The sequence below is a fragment of the Propithecus coquereli genome, unplaced genomic scaffold, assembly GCF_000956105.1.
Source record: "Propithecus coquereli isolate 6110/MARCELLA unplaced genomic scaffold, Pcoq_1.0 Scaffold473, whole genome shotgun sequence".
NCBI classification, from domain to species: Eukaryota; Metazoa; Chordata; class Mammalia; order Primates; family Indriidae; genus Propithecus; species Propithecus coquereli.
In genome coordinates this window covers 2270527-2289028 of record NW_012150541.1, presented here as the reverse complement: position 1 = coordinate 2289028, position 18502 = coordinate 2270527, and the positions used below count along the sequence as shown (strand labels likewise).

General features: G+C 38.4%; 1 protein-coding gene across 1 annotated transcript in view; it reads right to left on the bottom strand.

Moving 5' to 3' along the window:
- DHX32 (DEAH (Asp-Glu-Ala-His) box polypeptide 32) overlaps window positions 1-18502 on the bottom strand; it is a 65529-nt gene that overhangs the window by 16566 nt on the left and 30461 nt on the right. Inside the window, exons 2-7 of the mRNA XM_012655360.1 lie at window positions 17210-17668; window positions 13418-13611; window positions 7675-8047; window positions 2815-3060; window positions 1034-1133; window positions 787-945 (exon numbers count right to left, since the gene is read on the bottom strand). Coding sequence (XP_012510814.1) covers window positions 787-945; window positions 1034-1133; window positions 2815-3060; window positions 7675-8047; window positions 13418-13611; window positions 17210-17491 — 1354 coding nt within the window. The 5' untranslated portion in view covers window positions 17492-17668. The remainder of the gene's footprint in view (window positions 1-786; window positions 946-1033; window positions 1134-2814; window positions 3061-7674; window positions 8048-13417; window positions 13612-17209; window positions 17669-18502) is intronic.

Genomic DNA, 18502 nt, shown 5'->3' with positions numbered 1-18502 from the left:
ACAGTTCTGGCTTCTTTCCTGAGCACGTGGCATCGCTTTGCCCTGCAGCTTTGGCAGCTGTCACCCAGGGAGAGGCTGCCTGCCCTCATGTTTCCTTAGCCTGTGAGTCAGCATTCTGGGGGCTTTCAGTGAGGAAGCCAGCTGCAGGAGCAGCAAAGTTTCCAAGATGGTATGGCACTAGAGGGGAGAGAGCCAGAGTCTCTCCTAGGGCAGAGGGCTGTCCACAGTGTACTCATTAGAAGAAGAGAGTCCCTATGAGAAAAGGTCGGATTGTCATGGTAAAGTCTCAGTCCTAACTTTAAAAACCTTACCTCTCCGTCACATAGAAGTCTGACTTAAATTACAAAGGAGTAGAATTCTAGTGGATTTCCCCCAGGTGATAGCATATAATTCATAAGGAAGGACTGTCTGCCTACAAATGTCTCCTCCCAGAAACTCCAAGCTGCAGAGAATTCTACATTCACTGTTGATTCACCCTTATACCTCCCTCTGCCATTGTCCCTCCCTCCTTGTGTCTCCTGGCCTGGCCCAGTCCCCCTGCGCTCCCATGTCCAAAGGCAGAAAAGTTTCCAGTGTCAGAACAACAGATATTTCCTAGGCTTTTTTTTTTTTATTACCTTCAGAGAATTTTTACCTCTAACGGAAAAAATGCTTCATTCCGAACTAAAAAATCCTCATGTTTGCTTGCACCGCCAAGTGCCACTTGCTCTTAAGATCGGAAATAGGCAAGAGGAAAGGAGAGAAGTGTCGGCCCGCGTGCCTGCTAGCACGTGAGCACAAAGCTACCTGGCCTGTTCATGAAGTCACAGTGGCCTAGGCCTGCGATGTCTATCCTCTTCATAAAGAGCACCATGCTTGTTAGGTTGGCTTCCTGCATTTCTGCTGGCTTGAGTGGCCTCATGTCTTTGGAGGCAAATTCTTCAGTGTATAGACAGAACAGTTTTCCTATAAGAAACCAAGAAAAATGGCTTTAATACGTCTGTGTTGTCTTCACACACGAATTGACATTTAGTTTCCATGTCCACAGTGCTACCTGAAGAAGATGAACCAAGGATTTGCTTGCGGATCTCTGCTTGGCTTTGGCTGATGGGCTGCATGACGAGCGAGTTTGCTCTTATTCTAGGGTTGTACACCTTCACATGGAGAGACAGCATCGTTAGCATGAGATACTCAAGACTGTAGGCTCACTGTGCTGTTTGCAGTACTCTATTTCATGAAATGCTCTGCTACAGACTCATTTTCTTTGTACAGTATTTATTATTATTTCATTTGCCTTGTAATAGAAACTGTAAGTGCTTTGATAAATGGATTTAAAGGTTGCAGCTTTCATTGTAGCTTCAGTAACTATGGGACCTCTGTAGCACCTGCTGAGATTCTAGTGTTACCACTTCCCCGAGCACTGTACTGGCAAGTGACAACAGATCTTCATGTGCCACATGCAGAAAAAGCTTCTCACCCGACAGTGCTGTGTTCCTTTTATTAAGAGTTTTATTCAAATCAACCGTGATCTCAGTGGTCTCACTTTTATAACAAACACTGAGACTTCCCAGTCATAACAGCTAACACAAAAATTGCATATGGCATTAACGGTGATTTTTCTTTTGTTTTGAGAAAGAGCCTCGCTCGGTTGCCCCAGGTAGAGTGCTGCATCATCAGAGCTCACTGCAACCTCAAACTCCTGGGCTCAAGTGAATTTCCTGCCTCAGCCTCGAGAGTAGCTGGGACTACAGGTGAGCGCCATGATGCCCAGCTGATTTTTCTATCTTTAGTAGATAGAGATGGGGTCTTCTCTTGCTCAGGCTGGCCTCGAACTCCTGAGCTCAAGCAGTCCTCCTGGCTCGGCCTCCCAGAGTGCTAGGACTATAGGCGTGAGCCACCGCGCCCGGCCAATGATGATTTTCCTTATGGGTGATCTACAGGGGTGAGTGGCAGCCCTGAGTTCTCCGAATGGTGGACTAATTCAATCAAGTTCACCTCTAACTGGTTCTAAAAGGAACTGTCCTACCTGTTGAGATTGCTCCGTCATAGTAAGACAAAGATATTTCGGAGGTTCATAGTCTCCTGGAGGGATAAAATTACTCAATATCTCACAATGGTAAATGAATTAATATATTTGGTAGGTTCCCTTCAAATCTCAAATGCTATGATTTCTGAAGTCCCAGTGTCTTTGAGAGTTTGAGATACCTCATTTTCATTTTTTTCTAATATTTTAATTTAAAGGTAATGATAAAAACAATATATTTGTAAAAAAAAATTTAGGATGAAAATTTTATGTCAATTATAAGCCAAAATCTGCTAAAATTAAAGTCAGTGTACATGAAACTAATTTCTAGTAAATTCCCTGGGGTAAGATGCTAATTACTTTGATAAAGGGGCTACGAAAAAATATCATTGATGTCCATAAGAGATTAGTTGAGGGGTCAAATAATTTGCTTTGCTAGTAGTACCTTAGGCTAATGACAAGGAGAACCACCACCTTTATGCTTTAGTTGTGGAGTCTTTCCTCAAAACTTTCTCCTTTGGCACGTCAATCAATTTAATTAATTTCCAGACTACCAACAGGCTAATTAATGAAAGGCAGTAGTATGTGATCTAGACTTTTGTTACTGGTTGCAATTCTTCTTCTTTTTTTTTTTTTTTTTTTTTTTTTTTTTTTTTATTTTAGCAGCAATTCTTCTTCTTTGCACATGTGACCAGATTCAAAGAATCCCCAGATCACACAGTCCATCCTCACTTTATAGTAAAATGGCAGGAACCCAAGAACCTGGGGTGACAATTATTAGCAGTCTATTTAACCTACTTGAGAATAATTACCTTTCTTCTTTCTATGCCCACATCAATAACAAACTTGACTGAGTTGCTCCAGATCAAAGACTCTCCAGAGCTAGTAGTTAACACCACTCTTCTTTGATAAACTTGGCATCTTTTTTCTGTATCATCAGTTGGCTTGAACAATGTACATTTCTCTTTTGGATACAAAGGAACAACCACCAGTTCTCCAAGGTCTGGGTTTAAATTAGATCCTTCTTGGTAGACAATTTCATAGGCTTTTTCAATATCCTTAAGTAAAAAATAACATCATCTATAAGAATAAAGTGCAATACAAACAACTTTACTACTTTAAAAAAAAGTCTGAATTAAATAAAATTTTAGACAATACTACACAGGGAAAGAAATGCCTATGTTGTTGTCATGTGTATCTTTAAATAAGGAAAAAAGATGTAACTAACTAAATGAGAAAATTTCTTTGGGAAAGTTAAATATAATTTATAAACATTTCATTGCTTTTAGTCCAAAATGGTTTTCCTCTTGTGAAATGTACTAACTTTGCCTTTATGCATCTATCCTGCTATTTTTCTAGCTTGATACAGTTTCTCATATCCATTAACAATGGCAGGTAAACAAAAGTTATTCTCACATCAGTGATGATGCATCACTGTACTTTGATGGTGGCAGAACTGAGGATTACGCATCACTAGATTTCCTATAAAAGTACACATATTAACATACTCCATAATCAAGATCTCTATCGGGGTTATTCTAAAAATTATTTTGACCATTTAGCACTTAAAAATAGCAAAAATGCAATAAAGTAGGCAGGAAATAGTTACTGCTATTTAAATCTTTGCATAATTCAGGCATTTAGAAATATCCTTTAAAAATGTTTTACTGTCAAATATCTTGAGGGAAAAAGTCAATTATTTTCCATAAAACTACATGTGAGTAATTGGTACAAAACACTCAAAAGGTAAGACATTTTAGATAGTATTTTTCTATTTCTCAAATCACTAGTTTTTTAGAACCTCATACGAAATAGATGTCACTTGATGTAATTTTTGTCCTTTTTATTTTTCCAAAATTTCTACCTTCATAAGGACCTAACCAACTACCGAATGGAAGGAGCCCCATTTCATTTCATTAGATTTCATTAAAAATTTAAGTAAAAAAAGAAGATGACTTCCCATGATCATTATCGTTTTTAAGACTCGATTCCGTTTTCCACTTCCCTAGCTCACATCTCCTTCCTTTCCACACCACTTGTAGAATGGGATTGAATTAACTTAAGGGTTTTGTAGGCGTCTCGGAGAGCTGGGGCAGCTGTTTCCAAGTGTTTCCTGATCTGCTGAGAGGCGCCAGGCCTGTGCTCCGCTAGGTTCCACGGCAGCAGTCACACAGGTATGTTCCTTTGCTCACACCTCCCTTTTCTGCACATAGCTGGTAGACTTGGGACAGATTTTGTAACAAACAGTATGACTGTTGATCATAATGAATGCAAATTTGCCAGTTGGCATAATCAGAACAAAATTATTCCTCCATTTTTATAATTTAGATCACCTCATTTTCCCTCACATATCATGTGAGGATAACTTAGACATGAAAAGGAAGGGGCCTTACAAGGTATCGCTCCTTCCTCCCAGACGGCTCCCGCGAGCCAGCTTCTCACAGGTGTCCCTTAGCAGATCACCTGCATTTGGAAAGGGTTTGGATTCCAGTAGCCCACTCATGAGCAATTTCCTACCAAAATGAACTTTCAGATTGTACTGAAACAGTTACTCTTATTCTCTTAGAATACTTTCGAAAAAGTAATTGGGCCACTAATTTTTTATTTTCTTCTAATTGCTAAAACTTTTTAGTTGTAAGTGGATTCTTTTTCAATGCAATGCTTTCCCAATTGAGCTATTTTGGCTGCCTTGTAGGTTGGTTCTAATGTTGAACTTTGTTCCAAATATGGGGAAAAAAAGAATAAAAAAAACTTCAGAAGGAAAAAAGCATACCTGATAGAGGGCTTTGTGGCTATAATCTTGAGAATTTGAGGAAAAAAGCTTAAAATATGCATCTGGTGCTTCACGTGTTTTGTTTATTCATTTCCTTGATTCGTACTCAATGTATACAGTTCATTTATGTAAATGGGACTTTCCTATAACTACCTGCACAGCTATGGAAAACAGCAACACCCACTGAAGGAAGATAGCTAGCAGATAGCTAGCCCGAAAAATGAAAGACCCACAACTACCTAGCACATTTTCCAGGAAAACCTCCAACCTCATGACACATTTGTGATAACTTATTATTGCACAAAAATTTGGCTAGATATTATTATAAATCTCAACTTACGTTTTCTATAATGTATTTCACTTTCTGTTTTCAGGTTAAAAGATGGTTGAGTAATAAGGAACAACACACTGTAAACATTCAGGGCTGTAAGTCTCAATGATGATGGGGCAGCCTATGGTTGATGGGGATTAAGTCACAGCAGGTGGTGCTGAGCACGTGGTTAGAGAACATGCTCAACACCTAATGTGAATGCCGTTACAGGCTCACCAGACCGACATGTTTGAGAATACTTCTGCAATTTAAAATGTATCTCTTAAAAAATGACAATTAGTACATTTCTAATAGATTGTGTTGATTTTTTTTCATATGATATTTAAGTGTTATAGTAGGTTTTAAAGTTTTACATAGAAATCAAGAAAGCTTCAATTGGCATAGGGGAATAATGATCAATAGCTGTTAGCATGGATTTCAGAACAAGATAAATCTTTCCAAGAGACAAAGTCCAAGGCCATAAGAGAGGAATATCTTAACTGTGCGTCCTGATAAATGTAGTAAAAAAGAAAAGCCCCCCAGTGTACTGAACTGTGTTCAGCTTGTTAGGTGGTAGGCGGGGTAAGGAAAACCAGATAACACCTGTGGAATTTGGGGCTGAATTGTGAGAGAAAAAACTGATTCTGCTGTCTGCTAAGTCAGCAGAATCCCAGGGGCTGGCTTGCCGCCCCACGCGTGGGGCAGATCTGCTGCTGGGCCCCGGACAATGAGGGGCTCACCCAGAGAGTCGGCGCTGGGCCTGGGTTCCAGCAGCAGCACCCGGCATTGCCAGAGGCTCGGAATTGCAAAACCCCCTGTAGCTTTCATGGCACTCTCACTTTTCAGATTTTCATCCTCTGCAAGACTGATGGTTTCTTAATAGGAAAATGCCTTTCCAGCCTTCAAGGGAGATCACACACCTTTCTAAGTCCTGTGGACTTCATAGTTCCTACTACCATCCTCAATACAAATGCATCTTCCAAAGTCTGACAGTTCAAAAATCACTATACCATGAATTATAGCTTATATTAAACTTATAAGAATAAACACTCTAAGACCACCCACCCCAATGCTGTTATAAGCATTATTTTCTAAAAATCCAAAAATCCATTTTGGAATTTTTGGTTACTCTGACTTGAAAGATTACTACCTTTTTTTTTTTTTTTTTTGGCATGAGTATATGTCCTGTTTTTCACCTCGCAATTCTGACTCTCAAATATTTTAGATGTCTAGTTTTGCCATTCTTCCTTTCCTTAGGTTTATTCAGTTATTCTGAGAATTTCTAATCATCTTCATAAATCCTCTGTCTCCTTAATCATTTTATTACTTTCCTCAGAACTTTCTTGAATATCTTGACTCATGCAGGATTGGGGAGTATAATAGAATAAATTACTGTAATAGGTAGGAGATTTACTATTTAAGAGAATGTATGTCATCTATATCCAAGAAATGATAACTATGCTGTGGTTACACATTTAAGATTCTAAATTACTTTAGGTAATTTAGAAACTGATAGAATTTAAGTTGTAAGAAAACTGTCTAAAGTTCCCAAAGCCGGGAGGACCAGTCATCCTTTATACTTCGAATATAAAGCAGAATACTTCTGAAACTATTTCTACAAGCAAGTGGGTACTTAAGAAAGGCTCTGGCAGGGAGCTGAGGTGCTTGTCTTTGTTCAGCTGATGGCTCAGCCTGTATCAAACCATTTCCTCTTCGCTTCTGTTTAATCACTAGAACCACTCTGTATTTGGGTCATGGCCTAAAAACTAGTGCTTTCACTTTCTGAGAGAGAAGATGGGAAGGGAAAAAAGGCCAGGCAATTAGTCTCCAAGAAGAAAAGCCTAATTCCGCAGATCCTCGAGGCTTTTAGATTCAGCCAAGAGAGTAGTGGGAAAAAAGTAGGCCCAGTATAGCTGCGATTAAAAAAAAAAAAAAAAAGCAACCCCAAATGGCACCTTGGCTGTATGAAAGCAGTAACAGAATGCAAATGATGTTCAATTGTACATTTCCAATTGTTCTTTTGAAGAGATGTTTTCAAGAAACCCGAGGGAAAATTTTTCTCAGTCATCTTTTAAGAAAAGGAGCCACGGTCTAGGGAGATGGCCTTCTGGGGTGTGCTATAAACTATATGTTCTGCTTCGTACCCCACTGATGATTGCAGAAACATTTTTGGGAAATTTTTGATGCTCACCAACAAATGCACCAGGTCATGAGGGAGGCGGCCAAGAGTGTGCCCGGAGGTGGCGTGTGTCTATTGTACCAAGAGACAACTCACAGCAAGCACGGGTAGAACCAGCTCTGCACTGGGGTAGCCCCCTATCTGGCCTGAGGCTGGGGAAGGAAGTTGACTCTAGAGATCATTTTTAGAAACTCCTCAAGATGCCTCACCCATTCTTTGTTTTCAGAACAACATGTGATTTGAGAAACACTTCCTTGTTCTCCTTTCAGCACAGGTTTTATTTAATGAGGTGTGATGAAACCAAATATTTAAACAGTTAATTAGCAAACTGAAACCTGTATGTTAGTTATTAAAAGCTTCCCCAGTGAAATACCTTATTACTCTGTTAGGTTAGAATATTACTTACTTACTTGTTCACAGGCCAGAAAGACTACAATGTCACCCTTCTCACCCGAGTGGTGAATTTCAAAGATAAGGTGTAAAATAGACTCAAAAGGATCCTTTTGAGCCCCACTAAGGTACACAACCTCCACAGGGTGCTTATTTTTCACTTCTATGAGAGGCACGTTTCCATAGTAAGAACTGAGTTTGCTGATGAGATGAGGTGAGGAGTTAATTATAAGCTTCAGTTCTGGTCTTGCTAGTAAAACATCTTTAAGGAGTCCAAGTAACACATCAGTTGCAATGCTTCTTTCATGAACATCATCTAAGATGATGACCCCATAGCTACCCAAAAAAGGATTGGACATCATTTCTCTTTGCAACATATCATCAGTACAATACCTATAAAGAAGAAACATTAAAGTTAGAATATTCTATGAAAAGTCATGCAGAGAACTTCCTAACAACAAAAATGCCTTTCCTGTATCCTTCTCTCTAAATCAGTGATTCTAAATTTTTACTGGGGCCAAGATTCCTTTAAGATGATAAAATCTACAAACTTATAACACAGAAAAACACACATAAAATTTATACCCAGTTTGTGTATGTTCTTGGACCCCCCCCAGAAACCATCATTGAACCCTAGGTTAAAGACCTCTGCCTAAATGTTTATTACAAATATTAACAAGAGCTGCATTTCACATTTGCTCTGAGTTTTATAAACAAAGAGTAGTATCATAAAACACCCTTGTCAGGTAAGCATTTTTCCTCTCTCTTTCATCTATGAAAGATTTTGAGTAAGTGCATAGACTTCAAGGAAAGGATACAAGAATGGCTGCCTGGCTCAGGCTCACAGCCCAGCCAGCCCACCTCGAGGACTGCCGCTATTGTAAATGCATTATGGAGATGACACCACCAAGATGTTAGCTTCAACCAAACAAAAGTGTCTAAAAAGAAGCCACCTATTTAAGGGTAGCAAGCAAATTGGCTAGAATTCCTGGAGGGGTCATTAGTGATTTTAATAGAATTTTCCAGTAGTTCTTGGGAACATATTTTTTTAAAAAACGCACCTATTAGTCATTCACTTTCATGTAAATACCTTTCTGACACATTTACATTACATATTTACCTATATTATTGCTTGAAGAAACCAATCCAATATATTTTCTACCCATTTAAGGTATTTACTTTTATTTATCCTTGTACATAGCAGTTCTGAGACTGCTGTCCTTTAGAAAGACCTGCTTTGCAAGGCGGGCCCTTGGATGGCATTTGCGAACTTAGATTTGGAAAGGATTCTCACCATTCTTACCATTCCCAGAACTAACAAAGAGTGGCTCGTTGTACCCGAACTGTTTGTACAAGCAATATGGTTTATGTTGAACCATATTTTGGAACGCACTAGGCAGAGGGTGCCTATGTGACCAGCCCCCAGTAAAGGTCCTGGGCACTGAGTCTCTGATGAGTCTCCCAGGTAGGATACCATTTCACAACTCGTGAGGGAATTAAGGGCATTCTGTGCAACTCCACTGTACAAAAACTCTTGGGAACTTGTGCCTGATTTCCTCTGAACTTTATCCTACCCACTATTTCCCTTTTCTGATTTTGCTTTGTATCCTTTCACTGCAATAAATCTTACTTGTAAGTAAATTATTAATATATGCTGAATCCTATGAATCCTCCTAGCAAATTATTGAACCTAGGGGTGGTCCTGGTTCCTGAATTAACCCCTTTCAAGGAGGAAAGAAAAGGAAGGAAACAAACATTTATTAAGCTCCTAGAGTGTGCCAGGGATTGTGCTGGTGCATGCATGTTCTCATTTAACCTTGAGAATAAATCTTCAAGGTAGACATTACTATCCCATTACTATTGCTCATTTATAAATGAAAAAACTGAGGTTCAGTAAAGTTCAGTACCCTGCCCACGATCATAAAGCCAGGGATAGAGTCAAGATTTAAACCTGATGTCTGATGTCATTGTCAAATGATAAAGATTGCTTCCTTGGCCTCCATGGTTTTGGTGATAAGGTCCATGTTTTTCCTTTCTGTATCTTCATGAGACCAAAGTGCTTGCTCTGTGCCTTTCTTTTCATACATGTTCTTATACTGTGTCTTGCCAAATGAGCAGTGATCAATTGTTGATGACTCCTTTTCTCAAACTTAAAAAATATCCTGAATGCTACACCATTATATTTTGTGCGAGATGCAAACGGATGCATTGAAATCTAGCTTTCAGATCACCTTTTGCTGAAGTCAATTAGTATGCTCTAATGATATAAGTTACTATTGCCTCTCATCTCAAAACAAATTATTTTAATCTATGCTACTTCCTTCATGTTAGAAATTAAATCTCTGTTCTCTTTTCAGCAAAACTCATCTAAGCACTGATCATATAGGAAGTTATGCTTCCCCATAAGGTGGAGGAGGTATATGTGTTATATAAACATACCTCGGCTTAATTAAAAAGAGAGAAGATAGTGACTTACTTAAAACTCTACTAGACTCAGCAAACAGGGCCTGTCCTTTCATATGATTATATAATTCTAAGGGAATCATAAAGGCTTATTCCTAAATACTATACGAATCTACATTTTTTTCTACATAACACAAAGATATATTTCTTACCTTTGTGTTAATAAGATATTGTGTGTACAATGCTTAAAAAAGTGCTGTTACTGATAACTATGTAAAAAAATATATACACTGCCAAAGTTTCAGGAAATGTAGTTTATATTTTAAATTCCTAAGACTAAATTTCTAAAAGCTAAGAATATAATAAAATATCTTAAAGTTTTATTAATTTTAATATTTTATAAAGTTATATATATTGAGTTTGATCTTAATGAAAATTTGAGGACATAACTTTTCAGTTCTCAAAACTGAAAAGATCACTATTTGAAATGAGTCACTTCAAGATATCTTGACATGTAGTTCGGAAAGACTATTTTAGGTATATAATATTCAGGTATTCACTGGTTGAAAAAAGGCCAGGAAAAAAAGCTTAAAGAAGTAAATTGTTATATATAGTATCAAAAAAATGGTAGTAGGCATAACGACAGCCTTACTAATTGCCTATTATGTTTCTGATGGATTAGATATTAAGGAGTTACAAAGAAAATGGAAGACAATGACAAATATAGAACATCCCCTTCTATGATCAATAAACCTTAAATCCTCTGATTTAAATAGCTATTCGATCTGAGATTATTCAAAATTTTGGCTAGCATGCCTCTCCAGGAAAATGAATGGTTCTAATTACAATTCTAAAAAATAAGTATAATTCTAAGTATAAAAATAGCTACCACACACATACACTATGGATCAGTCACATGTATTAACTCATTCAGTCCTCACAGCAACCCTCTGCGAAGTACATGAATCATCCACATTTTACAGACGAGGAGACTTAAGTAGAGAGAGGTTAGGTGACTGGCACAAGGTTACACCCATTTACAGCCACGTTGCCTCCTCGTGAGAGCACAGAACGCCAGGAAGAAAATTAGGTGTTGCTTTCTTTTATCACTGGGGAGATTTTCAATAGTTGGGGAGATTTTCTTTCCTGCAACTCAAACCAAGGATGCAGCAGAATATCTGCTGACTCTACACTGAATCGGAGGGAAAGTCATGGTGGAAAAGAAGGTACAATGTCCCAGCAACAAGAGTAATTGTAAAGTAAAGATATGAAAACAAGGCAGCCCGGCAGTGGCGGAAAGAAACAGAACCTGCTGTGGCCAAAGCAGGCAGCTAATTGCCACCTGTCTTCAAAGACGCCCGCCACACCTGAGGCTATTGTCCATAGTAAGAAACAAATGCTACACACAGATCAAAACTAAAAATACTTTAATATAAATCGTAGTTCTTCGTTTGGCTGTCAGAATTGAATGCTTGGGTTTTTCACTAAAGAACAACTCCATGAAAGCCAAGGCTAACACAGGACAGATGTTTACAGGTGAGGCATGTCTTTGACCTACTCTGATAACATTATTATATTTACCCACAATTATTTATCTTTGTGGCTTTCTCAAAAAAATTAGAAAATATATAAACCCTATTCAATGTCAATTAAGATAAAAACTGTTGTAATATTTCAAGCCTTACTATATCCAAGAGTCCTTTCCAAAGGATTTTCAAAGTCTAGATGGTATTAAAGATATAAAAATACTCTTTAGTACTTTAGAACCTAGTCAGCATGATCATTCAATTAAAATCCCAACAATTCAAAAGGCTATGTTAAAATGTAAAAAATTAAAAAATGAATCTGCTAAGCTTAGGGCTCTTTCACCCTTTCAGGGTTGTATGTCTTATGCTGTCCAGCCCTTCAACTAGTTTGTGAGTTCCTAAGAAGCAGGGAGGTTTTTATGTTTCTTTTGTACCACTCATATACCATTTACATAATAAGCAATTTATAAATATGTACTAACTTAATGACTCAGGGACATCATTGCTATAATAGCAGAAAGTAATGTATCTTCAAGAAGCTCAACTCAGAGTGCTGTTGGTCTAAAGATTGCCTATGGTTTGACACTAGCCTGAAGACTAATGTCTGGTATTTCTGAAGATAAACATTTGAGGGAAAGCAGCTTAGTACAAACCAAATGAGTCACCTGGGCTTTCTTAATGGGAAGTTCAGAAAAAGCTAGCTGGGACAGGGCAAAACTTCTTTCTTCCATTTTACAATGTACTGAACATCCTCCATGGGATAAGCACACCAGACACTAGAGATATAAATATGCAAAAACCATCGCTGCCCTGTTATACTAAAGCAGAGCTTCCCAAACGGTGTGCCATGGCACGCTGGCATGCCGCACAAATTGGTTACAGAGGTGCAGAAAAACTGATCCCCAGATACTTGCTCCTCAGCTCCTGGAGAGGTCAGGCAGCACCTGGGGCAGCTTAAGCCCATGGGATGGTCATCTTTGGCTGCAGGCAGCTTTGGCCATTTCCTGGAAGTACTATACAGATACTATCCCTTTCTATGAGGGCTATGATATAAAACTGCTTGAGAAGCACTGGCCAGAGCAGCGATTTTTCCAATTTCTTTTTCTTTTCTTTTCCCTTCTTTGTATCAAGTTCTTGGAACCCCTTGTTCAAAGGAAATCTTACAGTGAAGCTACACACAAGAAAGAGATACCACAACTTGTCGTAGCCAGAGAGAAGGCTCCTTGGGACCCATAAGACTCTGAAAAGTACAGTTTGAAAAACATTGCTCTAAATTGCTGTGATAGAGGTTGACACTAAGTTTTATGGAAGCCTACCAGAGCGTTTTCTCATATATATTACTGGAGCATCAGGGAAGCCTTCCTGGAGTAGGTGATCCCTGCACTGAGTCTTAACTGACTAGGAAGGATCAGCCATGCCCAGAAGAGGCCCCCCGGGCATTCCAAGCACAGAGTGGCAGGTATAAAGGCACGGAGGTGTGGAAGTGTGAAACACACAGAGAGCTCCAGGTGTTCCTGTGGCTGGCACACGGGCCATTGCCCAGCATGAAGCGGAGCTCTAGAAGCACACAATTAAAGGTTTTTGGGAGCCAAATTAACAAGTTGTAACTTTTTCCTGAGGTTTATGGGAGTCATGGAAGAAGTTTAGACAAGGAATCTCTGATGCTGCCAGTGTGGGAGAACAACTGGTGTCAGTCAGGCTGGTAACAGACCGGTTATTATTACACAGCATAGATGCTTAACATGTAGAATGCCAAGAATAATGCTCTTTTAGGATTATAGAACCTAAGTCAAGAGTTATCAGCAGGGGGCAGATGAAACCCCTTAAAACCAACCTCAGGATTGTTTCACTGGTACAGCAGTTTTCGAAAGGGATCACGTAGCCAACTTCATGACCAATGTTAACGTCCATTTCGTCTGCTACCCGCAAGGCAAGCTGGACCGCAGTCTGCTTGTGAACCTGTGTGCATATCACGCCCCCGTGCTGGTAGTGGATGGAAAGGCAATATTCGGCGCACCACTGAGGAACCTTTAACAGGGAGAAATGAGACAGGATCAGCTCCCACTGAAAACAAACAAACAAAAGGGATAGCTCCGTCTCACAGCAGGGTTCATCTTATAAATGATTTTTTTCATTAGTGAATCACCAGTGTGCTGTATTACATCTTATTTAGTGAAACTCTGAATAATCTGCATTACCCACTGAGTTATTACTAGTAAATAAAGTTAAGAATAAACAGGAGATAGCAGGGACTGTGAAAGTTTGACTTCCAGACAAAAAAGGCAGATAATAACAGAGGCAAAATGAAACAAACATTTTTAACCTAACTGTGTTTCTAAAACGACTAATGTATTTACAGATTATTATTTTCTTGTTATAAAAAAGTCCCGTCAAAAATATGGCTTCTGGCATCAGCTAATGTGTTTTAAGCAATGCAAATTATAGATAGCATTTAGATTTTTAAAAAGTGACTCAAAATGAAAGCTTTTACATTTAAATGCAAATGATCCTAACAAATATCCAGATAAGCCCACTTAACATTTCTCTGGTAATGAAAACTACAATATACTGGTCATTTATCACCTAAAGACAATTAAAGATAAATCCAGTGAGATAATTAACAAACACATCTAGATTTGGAAAGAGTCAATTCCAAGCAAGACCACTCTTGAGCCATTTTATTTTAAAAATCCTTTTATCTAAAATATGAATCAACTGATTTTTTATCAAGTCCAACTGTGTAAGAATTATTATAGTAGAAAGTACTGAATTCATTTGTATGCTATAATCTTAAGGCACTGTTAATAAATTATGCTTTGTTATTTGCATTTTAAAAATAAATTATTCTAAGAGTGTTTTTAATAGACCTAAGGTATTTAAAAGTTGCAACATTTCTAATTATCTTGAGATCTCCTATTTCCTATACTCATTAGAGAATTCTTAGAGTTTAATTCTCACTGTAATTTGAAAAATAAACACAACTTACCAGAAGTTATTATCTAAGTAACTGCGCAATGAATGACCGCTGTAGACTGCAAGTTCCCAATGACTAAAAGTGCAAATGCACTTCCTCCATTCTAAGATGGGTGTCAGCCTTGTCAACAGGCTGAAAATTATTAGTGATTATTTATTCAATGCCTACTTTGTTCTAAGAAAGATGAAACTTTAAGATACTGCACTCAGGAAATCTGGGATTAAGGCAAGACCCAGGAAATAACAAGGAGCCTAAGGGACTTAGGTCAGGAGTTGTAGGCCTGGCTTGCCACTAATTTGTTCCGTGTAAATCACAATTTTTCTAACCTGTAAAATGAATGGGTTGAATGGATGAGACTTACCCTTCAAGTCTGAGCCCCTGTGTCTTTTTTCTATAGGACTTACTGTGAGCCCCTAAGCGTTACATCCTGCAGTACCGTGGCAGGTATCACTCTCCCTGTGGTTGCTTGTCTGTTCCTTGCACCCCCCGACCCGGCCTCCTACAACATGATGAGCTTTGAGAGAGCATAGACCTCTCTTTCTGTCTTGATCACCAAATACTCTCCGTAAATATTTGTTGAATGAACAAATTCATTTCTTATACTTTCTAGAAATATTTTCAAATTCTGTGATTCTATATAGTCTATCTTAAATTGTTCCACAATCGCTGGATCATCTAACCATGAATTTACATAAAATTTTGTCTCCCTTATTCCTTAGCAAGTAATTTTTTATTCTTGCCAAATCCTGACTTTTTAAATTTAAATCTTTACTTTAAAAACTTTTTAAATCCTTCATGTCAGGGTGCAGTATCTAGGGTCCCCAGCTAAGACCTCCACATCGTTCATGGAAAGCTGTGTTGAAGCCACTAGTTTGACTCTTTGTCTCCCCACTGCACGGGCAGATCCTTACTGCGTATGTGTGGTTCATGTTTGTCTCCATTACATAACAGAGGACCTGACACATGGTAAGCGATAATAAATATTTGGGCGGGTAGATGGATAAGGACATCATAATCATTGAAAAGAAGGGAGAGAAAGGCTTGGGCTCAGGACTAAGCATGGGAAAGAAGCAATAAAACCATGGGACAATTATTGCAAAGGAAGAATAAGAAGTACCCACTAACAGACTAATTATGCATATCAATAAAACAAATATTCCATGTCATCTAACTTAAAATACGGGAGTAATTACATAATTAACAAGAACAGGAAATTGGAAAGTAAAATAAAATGAATAAATGAAGCTAAATAGTGACATAAAGTTCTTTTGGGGGAAGTGAGGAGTTAGGAGGGGAGGGAGATGCCCTTTGGGAGACTCGGGAAGATGGTCAGTGTTAAGGCAGGTTATCTCGACGGGAGGACATCCAGGTATACCTATCCTGAGATTAACTGAAAAACAAGCCAGGCTCCAGGGAGAGGTCAGAGCTACAGGTAGGCATGGCAGCCTCAGAGTTTCAGAGCTGGAGGGCATGAAGGCCAGCACCTCCATGTTACATATGAGGAAATAGAGGGGTGATCTGTCCAAGGTCATACTGCCAGTGAACAGCATAGCCAGAGCCTGTCCATGCCTTCCGACTTCTCGGCTACTGTGATTTCCACCTCGCCACAGTTACTCCAAGCATCTTTATATTATACGAAGGTAGCAATGGAAGCCATGAAAGTCTCAGGAAGTCAACATTTGTAATTACTCTTTCTAGTCTAATGGAAGTGTCAGGGATGGTACTATGACAGTAAGCACTGTTTTACGTTGCTAGAATTGTTGCTGAAGTAACACTATCCAGTTTCCTAAAACATTTGGATGTGCTCAATCTGGTTATTATTCTAAGGTCTAGGATGGCTGTTTTCAAACTCTAGGATTCTACATGCTTCCAATGATTATGGGCCATGTTGTTTGTTATAACAATAATTCATCATAACAAAGAACAAATCATAGTAAACCCTTGATACTGGCAGCTATAAGTTAGATGAAAAAAAACCACCTATAAACGCTCACCGCCCCTGCTGCTGCCACAGAGCTCGCTAAGCTAATGGTTCTGAGTGCTGCCCGGTTTATGAATCATTCTTTGCTCAAATAAACTCTTTAAAATTTTAATATGCCTAGGTTTATCATTTAACAACCCTGATTCTGTCCCCCATCTCAGACCTCAAAGTGTGTGGCTCCATGCCTGGGTTATAGTTAGTCACTCAGTTCTTTCTTTTAGTCAGGAAGATAAGAATTTCCTTGTGCTTCTGAATGTTGGTAGCTCAGCCAGCTCCACCCACAGGCACACCCGTGTATCCTGATTACCAGACCACTGGGCGTGGAAACACAGTGGTTTACCCTCCAATCTACAACGAGCAAATAATATGTCATAGCTTTTAAAATATAATATGCGAAATGAAATAATCTGAATAATTTTATACTATTCTAGAGATAATTCTGTGGTAAAAACAATTTCCACATGAGTGTTATTAACTTATTCAGCTAGTATTCATAAAATTAGGTCAGTGATTTAATGGTTGAACCTGAATTGCTAATGCTCTCTTTTGCTTTTTGTTTCAGATATTATCGTTATTAAAACAGAACATTATGCTGTGACATGTAATTATTTAAGTAATCATAAAAAAAGATTAACACTTAAAGAAAATGATTTTTTGTAGTGGTTACTCACCTGAGAGCTCTTGCCACATTTAGCATCTCCTGAAATGATCACAATTTGATTTTGAAGCAGATTCTCCATAAAGGAGTATTTTTCTTTCCAGATAGGAAGATCTTCTCTTTCTTTCAGAAGTTTATAATAACGTGATGAATATGGCAATCCATCAAAAGGGTTAAGCTCCAAATCCTCGCAGGCCAAAACCCCTTCCTCCTCTCCATCACTGGAATCAAGGGACTCGGGAAAATACCGTTTTTCAGAGGAAGAGTTTGAAAATTCCAGTTCTTCTTCTTCCATATTGTCCAACAGTGAGCTTAAGCAGCTGACATTCCACAATCGAGTTTTTCCTATCAATAGCCCATTGCAAGCAGGGTTTAAAAGCTCATTATACAAATTCAGATGTCCCAATCTCTAAGACTTCAGTTCAAGGTTTCAGCAAGCTAAATTCCTCATTGTAAATGCTCAGGAATTGTGCTAAAAATCAAACAAAAAAAAAAAAAAAAAAGGAAAATTAGACAAACACACAGGAATTTAAAAAGAAAAAGTATAGGCATTCAAAAGAGAAGCATTGTTCTTCCCGTTAACCGGTTACTACCTGTCATTTCTGCTGCCTGTTTAAAAGAACAGGAATAATTTAGGCTAGCTTTTAAATTAGTTGGCTGCAATTTTTTCCTGGCCAGTTCGGAAAATGATTCCACACTGGGCCTGTGCTCTTGTATTTTTCTTTCCATCTGTGGTTATGGTTAGCCTTATTAATAAAGATCTTTTAATTAAACCAGAAATCTCCAGGATATTTCTTGAGATTCCTGGGCCTTGAGCTCAACTTATCAGATGTAAGAGCCAATAAAAGGCAACTTTTAATTTAAATGAAGAAGAGAAATCACCTAAGAAAGGGCAAGATTTATACCAGTAACATAGTCCCTGCAGGTCAGGTAAGGGTCTTTCCTCTTCTAATACTGGTGATTTTAAAAATATATATATATAATTAATATTGCTGCAAATGAAGCCTTTTTCACATTAACCAAGTGAAAATTAAAAAGAAGAAGTCATAAAAACAGTTCATGATACTCTGTAATTTATTACTCTTTCTACAGCACCCGATTTACCTTAACCATTGCTTTAGGTTAAGAGTTAGTGGGCTAGTTCCTAATTAGTAAGGGATAAGAAAAGCTCTCTCTCCACTGGCCAAGCTCAACTCCAGGGGAAGTCAATCACCCAAGAAACATCTCTGAGGGTCTTCTAAAGGCTTAGATTAATAAACTAGGCACTAGACATACATATAAGGATATTTCAAGGGTGGGAGCAAGA